Consider the following 16,928-nt stretch of genomic DNA (forward strand, 5'->3'; position numbering starts at 1 on the left):
AGCTGATGATATAAACCCTAGTCTGAGAACAGAAGTAAACAAGATAAGATTTCAAACAGGGGGTGGGGGAGAAGGAACGAATTTCTTCTTCCTCAACCTTTGTTCTATTCAGCCCCTCAGTGGATGGGATGATGCCCAACCTCGTGGTTGGTTGCAAGCAAATGGATGCTTCTCTTTGAAAGTTTCTGTTCCGAAGTCAGAGTGACAAATATTTGTTTGCACTTAGATTTTTCCTTTCCAAAAAATTCTGACGACAATGCAACTTTTTAAGATAGTTAATCATAGATTGTTTTATATGGTTAGATTTTACTGGCTGCTATGAATTGTCAGAGAGGCTGCAACCTTCTCAACAACAGCTTTATCAATTATTCCAAAGGTTGACCTTTCTAAAAACATTGCCTGGAGATTGTGAGAGTGAATCCATTTGGGATTTCCCCAGGAAAGAAAATAGAACGACCAGAGATTTTAATGTTGCTTGTAGTTTAAATTTGGTGTTTGCCTTCTGCTTTCCCTGGTTCCTTTTGCATTTGTTAAAAAAACATTACTTGTGGAATAAAAATGTAAGAAAACCAAGAAATGCAGAAATTCGCTCTTCCAAAAGAAAGCCAAATTTATCTTTGCCTTTTTTCATGAACAATAAGGGTCCACCTTCAGATCCACATAAAACAGCATGGTGACGGCCCATAGGGGAAAATAATTTGGAAGCTTACACTTGGATTGGCCATGGTTAATCGGAAGGCAGAAAACGAAGGCCCCGCTGGGATTCGAACCCAGGATCTCCTGTTTACTAGACAGGCGCTTTAACCAGCTAAGCCACGGAGCCAGCACGCCTCGTATATCCTCCAATCAGCAAGGAAAAGGAATGATATTTGCTTTTGTTCCATGCATTTATTTATTTTCTTGTTACTAAGGATCAGGAGCAACCAGAAGCTTCCTCAGACCCTGAAGAAGAATCCTAACCTCGCCCCAAAAGACCTAAGAAACCGCTCATCTGCAGGACAACTGAGTCCTTCTCACGGGGGTTGGGTGGGGAAATGCAATTCTGGCGCTAGCCTGACTTCCCAGTGCGCTCAGAGGAGCACGCCAAGGAACTGCTTCGTAGGGCAGGAGTTCAGCAGCTTATCCTAACTTGGATCAAGTATGACCTGAGGCGTCAGGGAGTACAGGGTAGGAAAAGCGGGAGCCAGCAACTTTTACAGAACACTCCTCCAGGTCGTGTAACACATTTACATCAGAACACTCCCAGCACCAAGAATGGGCCTCTACAGGAAGCAAGCTGTTTCTTATTTCACGGTTTTTAAATTAAACTCAAATTTAATTAAAATTCCAGTCATTCCTTACCCGGTTTCTTTCTGCTAAAATTGGGTTCCACCTATCTGCTTCTTGCTTATAAGATTAACTAATGGAATTCCAGAGTAGCTCCTTTAAAATGCAAGACTTTGTAACTAACAACCTAATCTTGGAAAAAGATAAAGAAGAGGCCTCCTCCCTACCGTAGCCATAGAGAGAAGTTTTTTTGTCCTAATATTTGTCCAAAGTACCTGATTTGATATGTTGTCAAATAAGAGCCTTCACAAGAACTTCTATATTGTCATGCCGGCTTCTGTATTTGTAACTCTTTCTAAATTACTCTGTTCTCGGTTAAAATAAATCTGTCCTTGGGAATATAATTTGAACAAAGGGATTTAATGAAACTCTAAAGAGTTTGTAAATTGTTGCCATAGCTATAGTTTTCCAAAGAGACACCTATAATTGTGATTAGCTGTTTTACTTGAAATCTCTTGTCCCTGTGATAATGCTGAAACCAGCATTTCAGTATTTCTAAGCTGTATTAATATTTGAAGGATTTCTCTGCCATAGTATAAGGCAGCCATTGGCACTTACCTGTGCCTACATATATCATGGGGGGAACAATATGAGTTCATGCCTGTTAGAGTTCTTATTTTCATGAGAAGAGTGAAAGTCTATGAACTCAACACTCAGTTTGGTTGCAACTCATGAAATAAGCATCTATTTATTTAATATTATAAGCTTAACCATCATATTATTAGTGTGCTTGGAGCCAATATAATCATCATAAACAGTGCAATCACAACTAACATGGCTTTGACCAAACTGTGGGAGGTGACAAGCAGCAGAGCCAATGATATTCGGTTTGGGTTTTTTCTTTGACTGGCAGCTGACAAAGTCTGCGCAGAATTTGTAGGATGTCAACGGAGTAGTTTAACTAGCCAGAGATAAATCTTGGAAACTGAGACTTTAAGCAATCATTTACAGAAATCTTGATGTGAACCCTACCACTCAGTTCCCACTATGATCAAGATGATCAGGACGGACCATGGAAGCCTCACGTTGGCTCTACTCCACACAACCGAAATTGCAGAAGGTACGGATCACTACCAACAATAACATAAAGAAATATGGGAGTGGCAGATGGTGCAGTTTTCTATATGCTTGGGAGCAAAACTGAAAAAATAGTGAACTGAGACACAGAGGAGAGTTCACCACTGTGATAGTTTTATAGTGATAGTGTCTACTTGGCTGGGCTATAGTACCCAATTATTCAATTAAACACTAATCTGTATGTTGCTGTGAAGATATTTTGTAAATATCTTACAGAAGATATTTACAAATTTACATAATATTAACCTATTATGTAGGTTAACATCTACAATCAGTCAACTTTAAATAAAGGAGATTATCCTTGGTAATGGAGGTGGCCCTCATCCGATCAGTTAAAAAACAGTAAGAGCAAATCAGAGGCTTCTCCAGGGAATAAGAAATTCCATTTCAAGACTAGGACATCAGCTTTTGCCTGCCCTACAGATTTTAGACTTGCCCATTCCCACCCACAATTATCCAAGCCAATATACATATTCTCCTACTAGTTTTGTTTTTTTTTTTTCCTGGACTTTGTTTCTCTGATATAACCACTGAAGAAAAGACTGGAAGCTGGAACTATTATAGAACTGTCAGAAAAGAACCCCCAGTAGAAAGATTTCCAGAAACAAAATAAAAGCCTTCCTTGTAATAAATATGGCTGAAAAATTTGAAGCAGCCAAGAAAGGCCTTCAAAATCTATAAAACAAAGGGAAATTTTTGTAAACAAACACCGAGGAGAGCAAATGTGGACAGACCTCCAAGTAGTTGGATTAAAGCCCACTTTGGAAGTGTAGGATGGGACCTGTGACTTCCAAGGATGCCCTAGGATCTGGCCATCCAATCCTGGGTGTGTGATGAGGATGAAATAGGAGCAGAAGGCATCCCAGTTTGTTTCATTTCTGAATATTCAGGCACAATTGTTCATGTTTCCAAACTCCTCTTCAGAGCAGAAATCTACTCTTACTTCTAATGGGGAAAGGGTGATCTCTGAACTTGGATAAGAAAATAAATGTTAATTTTGAAAAAGATGTTACTGAAGTTTTGTGTTTTCTTCCATTATGAATGTAAGCAATAAATCACAGTGGTATTTAAACTCTCATGAGTATCACTATTGGAAAACACAAATATTTTCACATCAAAATATAGTTGTTACAAATTCCTTAAAATATCATGTATATTCATTACTGCTTTGAGATTATACTGTTTTTTTGTTTTTGTTTTTTTGAGACAGTCTCACTTTGTTGCCCAGGTTAGAGTGAGTGTCGTGGCCTAGCTCACAGCAACCTCAAACTCCTGGGCTCAAGCAATCCTACTGCCTCAGCCTCCTAAGTAGTTGGGACTACAGGCATGTGCCACCATTCCCGGCTAATTTTTTCTATATATATATATATATATATCAGTTGGCCAATTAATTTCTTTCTGTTTATAGTAGAGACAGGGTCCGGCTCTTACTCAGGCTGTTTCGAACTCCTGACCTCTAGTAATCCTCCCACCTCAGCCTCCCAGAGTGCTAGCATTACAGGCATGAGCCACCAAACCCGGCTGAGATTATACTATTTATGAGAACTCCCAGGCCCCTGCTGGATATTATCATTTAGTGTAATAATAAAGGATCACACAAATATTACTATCTCATAATCTTAAAATGTTTTGGTAACATATTTCAACATAATTGGTCTCCTTTTGAAATCTTATGTATTAAGTTTTTATATTGAAAAGTATCATTCTGAAGTGGAGTCCATAATCACCACACTATCCTAGGAGTCCATAGTCTAAAACTTGAGAAGATCCATATTGTATTGTCTAGGAAGGAATCTATAACTGTGTCTACCTTAACGTTTATGCAGAAAGCAGAGTATTTTTTGTAAGGGCTTTGGAAACCTTATAAACTGAAAACAAATATTTTTTAATCTCAAAGTGTATATTCACAATATCAGGCAGTTTTACTTCTGTTCAGCCCTCAACTTATTTACAGTGCTACCAGGCATGGGATAATGATTTCTTCTAAGAAATATAGAGACTGAAACACATCTGAGACACTTGTTTGCTTTCAAAGCATGCATACGAGTTGATGATGCTCTTTTCAGAGGCGTAAACTTCAGAGATACAGGCCTTGTGGTAGGAGCAGCATGCAGTGAGTGTGCCTAGAACAGTCTTGCTTAGTAACTGCTTGAAAAAAAATTTTTTTTAAACGACCCACAGAGAGCCAAAAAAGTCAGATAATTTCCTATAGAGTACTAGCCAAAGTCCTTACAAGGGTCTACAACAGTGGTCCCCAACCTTTTTGGTACCAGGGACCGATTCATGGAAGACAATTTCTGGGGGGGGGGTGTTCAGCGGGAGATGGTTTCGGGATAATTCAAGCGCATTACATTTATTGGTCACTTATTATACAACTCACTATAATGCAGAATCTAATACCGCTGCTGATCTGACAGAAGGCGGAGCTCAGGCGGTGATGCCAGCAACCCGGAGCAGCTGAAAATACAGATGAAGCTTGCGTTGGCTCTCCCGCCCGCTCCTCCCCTGCTGTGCGGCCAGGAACAGGCGGCAAACCAGGGTTGGGGACCACAGGTCTACAAAGCCAAAGGTGATCTCCCAGGGTTTCCTATCTCGCTCCACTCAGCACCAGCTTTCTCAACATTATTACTCCCAAGCCGGCTCCTACCTCCAGGCCTTTCCCTTGGCGATTTTCTCCTGTTGCAGATCACTATTTCCCCCCTGATATTCTCATTTCTCTCTCGTTCATCACCTTCACTGCTGGACTTTCATATCCCCTTTCCCTGTTTTATGTTTTTTTTCTCCAGGCGCTTATCACCATTATTTTATTTATTTCGCGCTTTATTATCTGTCTCCACCGCGGCCAGGGAGTCGCACCTGTTTTCTTCATGGTTGCATCTCCAGTGCTTTGAACAGCAATACAGATTGCATGAATGACCTCATGAATGGAAAGGAGATACTGTGGCAGAGAGGGTGTGGAGTTTGCCTTTCACAACCATTTTTCAGCCTGCAGAGACAGACCAAGAGAGGAGTAAAGACAATGGCGCGTGTGCACAAGTAGCCCCCAGAGAGACCATATGCTACGAGCCTAGATAAAACCAGCAAACGCGACTTTCAGCCACAGCCCAGACGTTGCAGGTGGGGCCAGTGCCGCAGACTAATTTCTTATGAAGGCATATCTGCCGCCATATTTCTCATGTGCAGGGCCAGTGACGCAATGGATAACGCGTCTGACTACGGATCAGAAGATTCCAGGTTCGACTCCTGGCTGGCTCGGTGTGCAAGGGCTTGTTTTATTTCTTTCCCTTCCCAATTGTACTGGAGTTCAATGGATTAAGAAAATTCATGCACGGTAAAGGTTGCCTAGAAATATCGGAAGCAAAAGTACCCGGCTTTTGATCACAGGAGTCATCACTTCTTTGCAGAGCAAATTCCACGTCCGACCATGTGGTGGCGCTAACCAAAGCGTAGCTAGAGAAACGTTCGCCGTCCCCAAATTGTGTCCCCCTTTTCAGTCCATTTTGACTATTTGGGCCGGTCGGTGGCTCACGACTATAATCCTAGCACTCTGGAAGGCAGAGGCAGGAGGACTGCTTGAGCCCAAGAGTTTGAGGTTGCTGTGAACTAGGCTGATAGCACGGCACTCTTGCCTGGGCGACACACCGAGACTCTGTCTCAAAATAGATAAATTAATAAGTTTGAAGTAACCTATTAAGCAAAGGGGAAGACAGCAAAATCTTCAGGTTGAGCAATAATAATAATGAAGGGTTATTCAGAAACAGTAAAATCTCTATTTTGTTCTTTCTCATCTAGTCACATTTGTAGAATAAATTATTAAGGATTTGCCTTCAGGTCTGAACCCTGCAAGGGGTTAGTCTGTGCTTTGGTTGTCTGGTTTGAGAGGCCGGTAAGGATGCGCATGCGCACACTGACACCAGACACCGTTACCAGGACAGGGAAAGAGGGTGTTACACAGAGTGAAGTGCTGACTTGGGCAATCCCATTTCTGAAGTTTCCGTAGTGTAGTGGTTATCACGTTCGCCTCACACGCGAAAGGTCCCCGGTTCGAAACCGGGCGGAAACAGCCTTCGTTTTACCTCACAAAACCGGTTACTGAATATTTTTTAAAAGAATTCCATGCCATCATAAATTTCCTGTCTTGCTAGATCAGGGCCTCAGTGCTGGTGCTGTGCCGCTCTGGGTGGGTCCAGAGTCCGTGGGCCTCGGAGGCGGACCCACGTATCACAAGAGGGAGAACCGGAGGCTCTCCCGAGCTCAGACGCGGGGCGGCCCGCCGCCTGCAGCCCCGGAAGCGCATCCCCGCCTCCCCTCGCCTTCCTGTTGCCGGCGGTGCCCGGTGGTGCCCGGCTCCGCTCGTCCTCACTGTCCCAGCGCCTGCGCTGGCCCGGCCCAAGTCGAGCGCAGCAGTGAGTCCAGGGCCGCAGCTGGGACTCCCGAGCCCCTCAAACGGCCACGAGACTCGGGTAAGTGTCTCGCAGGCCTCATGTCTCATGTGCTCCTCCGGAAAAGGGGCGGGGGGCGGTTGGTGGTCCCGCCGCCCTCCATATACTTGGTATCCTCTTGCGATGTGGCCTTGGTCGTAATTAGCGGCCTTGGCCTCCGACGGCCCTGTCTTGCCCTCTCATCTTGAGACCAACCGCAATATATCTTCGAGCTCCGAGTGTGAATCCCTGGAATAGGCAGAATCCAGGAGATGGGGGAACACAGAAATACGTAGGCTGGACAGGGATAAGACCCCATGGGCGCTTTAGGGCAGATAAAAGGAAAAAGAGGAGAGGATTTGAAAAGATTGAGCTCACCGGACTGTGGCCTTGAAGAGGTTGTGGCGGGTGGACTGAGCTTGTCCTGGGCTCTCCTTCGCTTCCCAATGTACAGGGCGTCGCCTTCGGAAACCTCCATTGAGAGGACACCGAAGGGGCTAGTCTTCCTTCACTTTGACCTTCTGCTATCCCAGTCAAAAAGAGAAAAATAGATCCCAAAGTTAAGAAATGGCCGAACTGTCGATTCTGCGTCTTGCCTTGCAGCTCGAGAAAAGTCATTGGCAGCACCTGTTTAAAATCAGGACTTGTGCTCTGGTGTTTGGCTGTGGACCTCTGCCTGACACTTGTCTTGCTTACAAGTTAGTTGGATCAATCAAACGCTTTTATAGGAAAGAAGTCTTGATGTGCCACCTGACGGCCCCAGGTGTATCCTCAGTATTTCTTCATTTTATCATTTTCTTAAACAGGATGTTTGGATAGGGATTGCCTGTCCCAAACCTATAACTCCTTAACTTCATAACTTCTCTGAAAGACCCATGCTTTTATCATCTTGCTGGTTCCCTTAACAAGATAATATTTTAGCTAGCAAGATAATGTCCTGGTTAGTAAGACAATATGGCTCAAAAGCAATTTGTCTAATACATTTTTATTTAAAATCTCTTCTATACCACTCAGAAAAACAGCCCCAGAAACGCAAGGTAATGTGGTTCCCTGCAAGAGGGCAAGATCACTGGGGCCAGGGAGGTGGCAGGGATTTATTCTCTCCATCTTTCTATGATGCCAATCGGCAGCAGTACTTTAGCCCAGAAGCTGTACCCCTGACCAACCTTTGCAGGTGGGTGACAGTTTGTTTGGGGGGCCTATGGGTTCACTCCTCTTTAAACCAGATATAAGATGCAGCAGCAGCCCTACCCTTTCATAGACACCCTGCCCATTACCCTTCCTTTCAACATCTGCCTCCCCAATCTCTCACTTAACCTCAAATGGAAGTTCATGCTGTGTCGGTAATACTTTGGAAGATGGAGAACTAGTAGGCCCTGAAAAGTGACTGATAGCATGTGACCTCTTGTTCCTGTAGCATATTGCATTTTGTATATGAATCTCTTCCTTTTAATATATCCTTTATTGTCTCCTTCGTAAGTTTAGCATTAGTAACCTTCTTCCAAACCAAAGGCACTATCTCTCCATAAGTAAGTCTTGGTCTTCCCTCCAACCCAAAGACACTATCTCTCCATAAGTAAGAGGCAGGGAAGAAGAGAGTAGCTTTCTGATTTGCGGGAAGGGATTAAGGCTAGAATCCAAGTTAGAACTACCTCCTGGAAATCCAGTTTAGTATTCATTAGGGGAGCAAAATGATGCTGCTAAAATGGAGCTTGCATCTGTTTGCTGGTGGGAGTGAGTACTAGATGAGGTTGGTCCACAGACACCTAAGACAGACTTGCTATGAAAGAAAAAAACAGAAAACAAAAGATTTTGAGAACATGGGCAAGATCTCAAAATTAATCTAATCCAAGATGTGTCCCAGGTCACCAAGTTCTTACACTATTCCCTACCGTGTTAGTCTGCTATGGCTGCTATAACAAAGTACCACAGACTGGGTGGTGTAACCAACAGAAATTAATTTCCTCACAGTTCTAGAGGCTAGAAATCCAAGATCAGGGTGTCGACAGGGTTGGTTTCTTCTGAGGCCTCTTTCCTTGGCTTATAGATGGCCCACCTCCTCATTATGTTCTCACATGTGTCCCTCTGTGTTGTCTGTGTCCTACTAATCTCCTCTTCCTATAAGAATAGCAGTCATTTTGGATTAGGGCCCGCCCATAAGACCCCAGTTTACCTTAATTACTTCTTTCAAGACCCTATTTTGCTTTTCATCTCACTGTTAGGCTTTTTTTTAAATCTATTTCTGCCAATTAATTTAAACTTCACTGCTGTATTTTGGCATTTGACACATGGGGATCATGTCCCCCCTACTTGGGATGGATTACAAGGGATATAATTTGAAGAAGACTAAAACCCTAACACATAGGAAACAGATTGTGTGATCATTCCCACACAAGGAGATGGGCTGAGAAACACAATTTTGGAGTAAGATGGAAGGAGAATGGTATGGAATGTCCATTCTTTAAGGAAGTGTGTCCTAGATCAAAAGCTCACTCTTATGGTTAAACACTGTCATTCTCTTAACATAAAGGTCTCTAAGAATATATGCAGACTATTTAGTATAACCTTAATATTTATTGTCTGAGTTGGGACACTCTTTGAGAGTAAAAGGGAGCTTTTTTTTTTTTTTTTTTTAAGGGACAAGGTCTTGCTCTATAGTCCAGGCTAGAGTGCAGTGACTCAGTCATAGCTCACTACAGCCTTGAACTCCTGGGCTCAAGTGATCCTCCTGTCTTGGCCTCCGAAAGTGCTTGGATTATAGGAGTGAACCACCATACCTGGCAGAGCATTATTAAAAACTATACTAAGGCAACAGGTGTAAATCAAGTCACCCTTCTATTATACCAGATGATTTTCATGCCATAAAATGTCTCTCAATATTGGTTCCTTTGTTGTAAAAATAAATATCTTTCTCCTACCCATTTCTTTCTGGTCACACTGTTACCATACCCAAAGCTGACCTATATGATCTCTGGCATCCTTCTCAATTATTTTCTTTAAAAATTATTTTTCTTTATTGTGTCTGAAATTGCATTTTTTTAAAAAAACTTTTGTTTTCTAAGAATTATGAAAACATTTACTTAGAGTGTGTGTAGGGGAGAGGCAAAGGGGCAAAAATTAGGCATAAATTCACCTAATTTCTAAAGAAGAATGTTTTCCTACGAGAACAGGTCAGGCGTAGCTGGATTGGAACTGCAGTGTGTCTCAACAGCAACAGAGAAGTCAGTGGCACAGCTACTTTTTGACCCCTCAGTAATTCAGTCTCCCTGAAAAAAAGGCAAGGGAAAGCACAGAGAAGAGAAGGATGCAGCTAATTTCACATTAGCTTTCCAGTGAAGAGCTGTTCAACATTTAAACAGAACTGTTTCATTATAATCCTTGTTCCCAGAGTGCCTTACAAAGTACCAAGGGAAATAATGACGACTAGTTCAAGGCACACTCCCACTTTGGTTCTTCCCTCTTCTTTATACTATCTTTCCCCTCCGTTCCATAAGAAGGAAAGAAAAATGCAAAATTTTCAGAAATTCTAGTTATAATGAAAAATTGGGGGGGTGGGGAATGGATAATTGAATGTTTTAGCATGCTTAACAGCAGTTATTCTGTTAGCCTTGGGAATTACAAATCATATCTAAGTTTGCTCACATATGACAATGTTTGCCCAGTATATTTAGATGTGAGGGCCAGCAAAAAATCAAAACTCTGGAGTAATTTAGAAACAAGATAATTGTTTTTCTTAAAATATAATATTGTGGAGTGGGGGCAGCTAACAGTGTTACAAAATTTCCCAGGAAATGTTTTTAAGGGTGGAGCAGAAGGTCTGAGTAGCTAATCTTGGCCAAAAGCTTAAAAAAAAAGTCATAAGAGCCCATGATTGCCAGCCATAGGCCCAGGTTCTAATTACTCAAACTCAAAATAAATCTTTTCTATTCCTACCTATATGGCTCTGAATTTGTGCTCTCGAGTACGCATATTTTAAAAATATTTTTATTCTTCAACAGATACAATTTTTATATGTAAGATAGAGAGAACACATCAGCCATGTGCTTCCCTCCTCTTCAGTTGAAGGAAGAGAATGCCACTCCTACCTCCTTATCTCTGGACTAAGCTCCATACCCCCTGCCCTCTCCAAACATGTCCCTTTCCCAACCCCAGGAATCAGAGGTAATCCCTGTCCCAATTTTTATATTTATCCCTTTTATTAATTTTACTACTTGCTTGTACCCTAAACATGACATTATTTTACACATGTAAATGGATCTATACATATTTTTCTATAACTTGCTTTTTTTTGCTCAACATTTTGTTCTTGTGATTCGTCCTTGTTTTTGCATTGTAGCTATAATAACTATTTGTTTCTGCTGCTGAATAGTATTCCCTTTTATAGATATTACCAAAATGTATTTATCCATTCTACTATTGAAAGACATTCGAATGGTTTACAGTTTTTTGAAATTGCAGTGTTACTATAAACATTCTTGTAGGGGTCTTCTGTGCACACCTCCATAAATCCCTCTAAGTAAACATCTAGAAGTAAAATTGCTTTACATAGGCCGGGCGTGGTGGCTCACGCCTGTAATCCTAGCTCTCTGGGAGGCCGAGGCGGGCGGATTGCTCGAGGTCAGGAGTTCAAAACCAGCCTGAGCAAGAGCGAGACCCGTCTCTACTATAAATAGAAAGAAATTAATTGGCCAACTGATATGTATATAAAAAATTAGCCGGGCATGGTGGCGCATGCCTGTAGTCCCAGCTACTCGGGAGGCTGAGGCAGAAGGATCGCTCGAGTCCAGGAGTTTGAGGTTGCTGTGAGCTAGGCTGACGCCATGGCACTCACTCTAGCCTGGACAACAAAGGGAGACTCTGTCTCAAAAAAAAAAAAAAAAAAAAAAATTGCTTTACATAATACCACATTGTTTTCCAAAGTGAATACACTAATTTGCACACATACACCCCCACCCATCACTACATAAGGGTTTTGATTGGTTGACATCTGCTGAGCCATTGATATTATCAGACAACTTAGTTTTCATAAATTTGATGGGTATAAAATGTTATATCCTATGGTTCTCCTATTACATATTTTATGTGCTTATTCCCCATTCATGCTTCTTCAAACTACTTGTTAACACTTTTGCCCATAGTTTTAAATTTTTCATTTTGTCTTTTTCTCATGGATCTGTAGGAATTCTTTGTTTATTTTTTTTTATAGAGATGGGGGTCTTACTACTATGTTACCCAGGCTGGTCGCAAACTCCTGGCCTCGAGCTATCCTATGTTAGCCTCCCAAAGTGTAGGATTACAGGCATGAGCCACCTGGCCCAGCCCAGGAATTCTTTATATATTCTGTATTCTAATCCTTTGTCAGTTATATATGTTACAAATATCTTTGCACAGTTGGTAACTTATTATTTTACTTTTATGCTATCTTTTTGATATATACAAGTTATTAATAATATAGCTAAATTTGATTTTTAATGTTAAATTTGTCTGTCTTTCCCTTTATGGGTTACACTTTTTATGTCTTGCTAAAGAAATCTTTCCAGGAGCAGTGTAAGGAAGATAAGCACCCCTTGGACTGGCAAAGCCACCTGCCAAGCACTGCAGCCACCATGCCCAAGAGAAAGGCAAAAGGAGATGCTAAGGGTGATAAAGCGAAGATGAAGGATGAACCACAGAGGAGATCAGCACGGTTGTCTGCTAAACCTGCCCCTCCAAAACCAGAGCCCAGACCTAAAAAGGCCCCTGCAAAGAAAGGAGAGAAGCTGCCCAAAGGAAGAAAAGGAAAAGCAGATACTGGCAAGGATGGGAACAACCCTGCAAAAAACCAAGATGCCTCTACAGTCCAGTCCCAGAAAGCAGAAGGCACTGGGGATGCCAAGTGAATGTATGTTTTTGATAGCTCTCTACTTCTAATGACTCTAGTGTTTGAAATGCTATTTTTTTTAAGTCAAGTTTTATAAAAATGTAGGATTGGGTTTTATTTTTTTTTAAGTTATGTTGTTAGCACCCAGGACACTTTGTTGTTTTTTGTGGAAAGGGCAAATACCACTAATAGAGTGTATCTCAGAAACTGAATTGAAATAGGGGAAAACAGGATTTTCTGTTTTGGTTTTTGAAGATTGTTCTTGGTTCCCAGGAGAAACTCTCTGACATTCACATGTTAGCCACTTTGGCACAGAAGCCTTACAGTGTGGGGAAGCTAAACTTCATGTCTTCTCCTTCCCTGATGCCATCAGCATAGACCTAGCCTTGCCACCCCTAAAATTAACTGTGTTAGGTAACAAAAAACTCAGGCTCTCAGGTGATGACATTGAGATATTGTCATTCAAAAGAGTCAAGATTCCTATTTTTAGTTCATAGATTCATCCTGTGTTGAACTCTGCAGGTTTTAGTTCATTTCCTCCATGTCAGAGTTGGACTGTGAAAAGCTTATAGATGCCTCATGTGAAGTGTCCACCACTCTGAAAGCCTTTCCTGTTCAAAGCAGCAACAAAAGATGTTGACTTTTTACAGTGACTTTTTCAGGAGAGGAGTTTGGAAGTTATAAAATGTTATAGGTTGTCACCTATGTCCTGCTAGAAGTAACTGTTTTTGAAAAGTATCTTATAAAACTGAATATAATTGGCTTGGGGAGATCATTTCCTACCCAAAGTCATAAAGATATTCTTTACTGCCTTGTAAAAGTTTTGTCGTTTTGCTTTTCACGTTTGTCTGTAGTCTGCCCTGAACTGATTTTTATGAAAAGTATGAGGTAGAAGTTCAATTTAATATTTTTTCCCATATGGATAAGTGCTTGTCTCAGCACTATTTACTGAAAAGTTCAACCTTTCCCCACTGATCTGTAACACTGGCTCTTTCATAAATTAAGTTTTTCGTATGTGTGTAGGTCTGTTGATGGTTTCTATTCTGACTCACTTGTCAATTTGTCTAACCTTGTGGCAGAACTATACAGTCCTAATTACCACAACTTTAGAAAAATATCTTGATAAAAACCGAAATGCCTGCACATTTTGTCATAGTGTTGACCAATTTCTCCTCTATCTCCAACATTACCACTGATTTTCTTTTCCTTGTGAGTGTCTTGGCCATTCATAGGCATTTGCTCTTCCATACAACTTCTATGATTATATTGACAAGTTCTAAATCAAACAAACCAAAAACATGTTGGAATTTTGATTGTATTTGTATTAAATTTATAAATTAATTTGGTGAGCCAAGTCATCTTTGCAATGTTGTCTTCCAGTCCATAAATGTGTTATAGCTCTCTATTTAGGCTTTTTAAATATCTTTCAATAAAGTTTTATAATTTTCTCCATAAATGTCTTTTGTTAATATTTCCTAGGAACTTCCTAAAACGTTTATATGCTATATTTTTAGTTATTACATTTTCTGTTTTTAGCTAATGTTGGTTTTAATTTTTGTAACCAGCAACCTTACTACCTCTAATTAATACTCATATCTGTAAATTCTTGTGTGTTTACTATATAGACAACCATATATTTTGTACATATTTTGTTTATTCTTAGTCCTTATACATTTTATTCCTTTTTCTAATGTTAGGCATAGTCCAGATGCTGGAGATAACAGCAGTAAAAAAAAAAAAAAAGTCTTTGCTTTCTCAAAGCTTATGTTCCAAATGGAGAGGGGGGAAAGGGTAGAAAGTACACAAATTTATGTGACAAAAAGCTTTAAGTAAAGAAGTGTAGGTGGGTGCTATTTAGAGTGATTAGGGAAGTCCTCCAATGAAACAACATTTGAACAGAGCCCTAATTAAGTAAAAGAACAAAAGATGTGAATCTGAGGGGAAAGCATTCCAGCAGAGGGAATAAATAGCAAGTGCAAAAAGATGAGGTGAAAATGTATTTGGCATGCTGAGGAAGAACAAGGAAGCAAAAACAACTGAACTGGAGTGAGGGTGAGGAAGAGTGATAGTTGGTACGATTGCAGAGATAGCCAGGGCCAAAAAATGAAGGATTTTTGCAGCCTATACATTTTCTCTGAAAGTAATGGAATGCTATTATAGTTTTGAGCAAAGAAATGACGCAATCTAAGGTGGTGTATACATATGTATGTATGCCTGTAAATATATGTATATATGTGTGTGTATGGCTGCTGCACGGGCAATAAACTATAAAAGGCTACGTGTGGAAGGAGGAAGACCAGTTAGGCAGTTGTCACAAAAGTCCAGGCAAAACATGTTGATGACCTGGACCTGGTAGGGAGCTGTGGAGGAGAGTGAATTGGATGTGAAGTGTGAGAGAGTTGGCAGTAAATAATGAATGCCAAGCTTGGATGATTGCTTAACCTTTCTGAGCCACAGTTTCCTCAGTAGCAAAGCAAGAAATCACACCTATTTTGCAAAGTTTCTAAAAGAATTAGAGATACTATCTGGAACTGATTAGCATTATAATTTACCCAGTTAGCATACTGATGCATAAAGCTCTGTTGGAAATTTGAAAAAAAATAATTCATATTTACCAAGATCTTATGACTACTGAAAACTGAAAAGAAAAACAAAAAAAATTACTCTGCAAAACAGGGCCAGGGCCAGGCCTCTCCATATGAGGCCCTTACTAAACCCAGTAGTGTATATACTAAAACTGGAATTACATAATTTCAACAATATTTCCCTTTGTAATAGTGAATTGCTGGCAATTCTGCTTTGTCCTGCTGTGTCACTATGCTTCCTCTGCTGAACTATTGCCATTCCATTTTCTTTGGTAAACAACAAACATTTATCTGTACTTTCTCTTTGGTAGACAACAAATCAGGATCAAAGATAAAAGAAACATTCTCTGTCTTCTGAGCTCAAAGTCAAATGTGGTAGAGAGATAGGCCACCACACAATAGTGTGCTTTGTGTTGTCGGTAACACTGAAGAAGACTAGAACCCTGATGCCAGAGCATGAAGGGGTCTTAGGGAGGACTTCCTGGAGCTTGTTGACACCTGAACAGCAAAATAAAAACATATAGTAGGTGATCAGACAAGAAGTGGGGAAAAGGCTTCTAGAAAGAGTAATAACATTTGCAAAGATGTTAAGAGAATATGGTACATAGTAGTCAATGAAGTATTTGTTGAATCAAAAAAATGATTAGAATGAATCGTCAAACATGCTTTTGACTATAATAAGGAAAATTGTTATTATGTGTTAATATTTGCTAAACACTGTGCATGCCCAGTGATTTACATGCATAATTTTATTTCCACAACCCTTCCTGTTGAATGATATTATTCTGATTTAACTTTACATTTAGTTAAATTGAGGCAAACAGAGATTAAGTAATTTTCCATGAGGTCATACAGTGAGTGGTAAAAGACCCAGGTAGGTCTATGACTCCAGGGCCTGCAAGTCCCTGTTGCTGAAAAAAATTGCTCCCTGGAATAAATGTCAAATGTAACTCCTCCCAAAAAATAATTTGGTGTTTCTGAGTAAACTGAGTAAGGAATTTCTAAGATATTAGGAAACCATCAAATGCAAGAAATGACGATATTCTACAAGCTAAACAGTTAAAATTTCCAGCAAAGGTTAGTAATGAGATGACAATAAATTCCAGGGGAAAAAGTGGTCATAAAATTTAGAATTTTAGTACATCTTCTGCACAAGATGCTAATTTTTTAGATAGAAATATTCTTCTGGATAGGAGCCCATGAAATCTAAGGAAAAATTTTTAAAAATTCCTGAAGTGGGGAAAAGTAAATTAGGAAATCATAAGTCAATCTTTAAACCATTTTGCTCACTTTCCTGATCCATTTGGCATTTATAGTCCTACCTGTAAATTTACAAATTAACATCCTGGCTTATAACTACTTTGAGAAGTTCAGTGTCTGACATGAATCAGCCTGAGTGATCCAGAGTTTTTAATATAAAATTTCTGATCCTCAAATCTGAGACATTAGACCTGGAGGACTTGGAAAGAAAAGGGAAGGAAATTTATTTTTCTGTATCCGCCCTTGTTCCACTACATTCTTTTCTCTGCAGTGGTTACAATGATCCTCATAAAATGTACCTCATTCCTCTCAAACCCTCCAGCGGCTTCCATCCTGGGTCATACAAGTGACCTACAAAAGCCCTGCTTGAACCGCCCAACCGCCTAGCCTTCCAGCCGC

The 16,928-nt window shown here is 40.5% G+C and overlaps 1 protein-coding gene and 3 non-coding genes across 5 annotated transcripts; 3 read left to right on the top strand and 1 right to left on the bottom strand.

Moving 5' to 3' along the window:
* Positions 1 to 749: 749 nt before the first annotated feature.
* TRNAT-AGU (transfer RNA threonine (anticodon AGU)) lies at positions 750 to 823 on the bottom strand. The gene has a single exon. It is a non-coding gene; the product is annotated as a tRNA-Thr (tRNA).
* A 4,762-nt stretch (positions 824 to 5,585) lies between these two features.
* On the top strand, positions 5,586 to 5,658 carry TRNAR-ACG (transfer RNA arginine (anticodon ACG)). The gene has a single exon. It is a non-coding gene; the product is annotated as a tRNA-Arg (tRNA).
* Positions 5,659 to 6,393: 735 nt separating this feature from the next.
* Positions 6,394 to 6,466, top strand: TRNAV-CAC (transfer RNA valine (anticodon CAC)). The gene has a single exon. It is a non-coding gene; the product is annotated as a tRNA-Val (tRNA).
* Positions 6,467 to 6,556: 90 nt separating this feature from the next.
* HMGN4 (high mobility group nucleosomal binding domain 4) lies at positions 6,557 to 14,140 on the top strand. Of its 2 annotated transcripts, XM_012742098.2 has the most exons (3): positions 6,780 to 6,866; positions 10,823 to 10,985; positions 12,353 to 14,140. In XM_012742098.2, the coding sequence occupies exons 2-3, from the start codon at positions 10,956 to 10,958 to the stop codon at positions 12,701 to 12,703; spliced, it is 381 nt and encodes a 126-aa protein (XP_012597552.1). In that variant the 5' UTR covers positions 6,780 to 6,866; positions 10,823 to 10,955; the 3' UTR covers positions 12,704 to 14,140. The 2 variants fall into 2 exon arrangements, with proteins under 2 accessions (XP_012597555.1, XP_012597552.1); XM_012742101.3 differs by lacking the exon at positions 10,823 to 10,985 and having other exon boundaries at positions 6,557 to 6,866.
* Positions 14,141 to 16,928: the final 2,788 nt, after the last annotated feature.

Source organism: Microcebus murinus, chromosome 15 (genome assembly GCF_040939455.1).
Source record: "Microcebus murinus isolate Inina chromosome 15, M.murinus_Inina_mat1.0, whole genome shotgun sequence".
NCBI lineage: Eukaryota > Metazoa > Chordata > Mammalia > Primates > Cheirogaleidae > Microcebus > Microcebus murinus.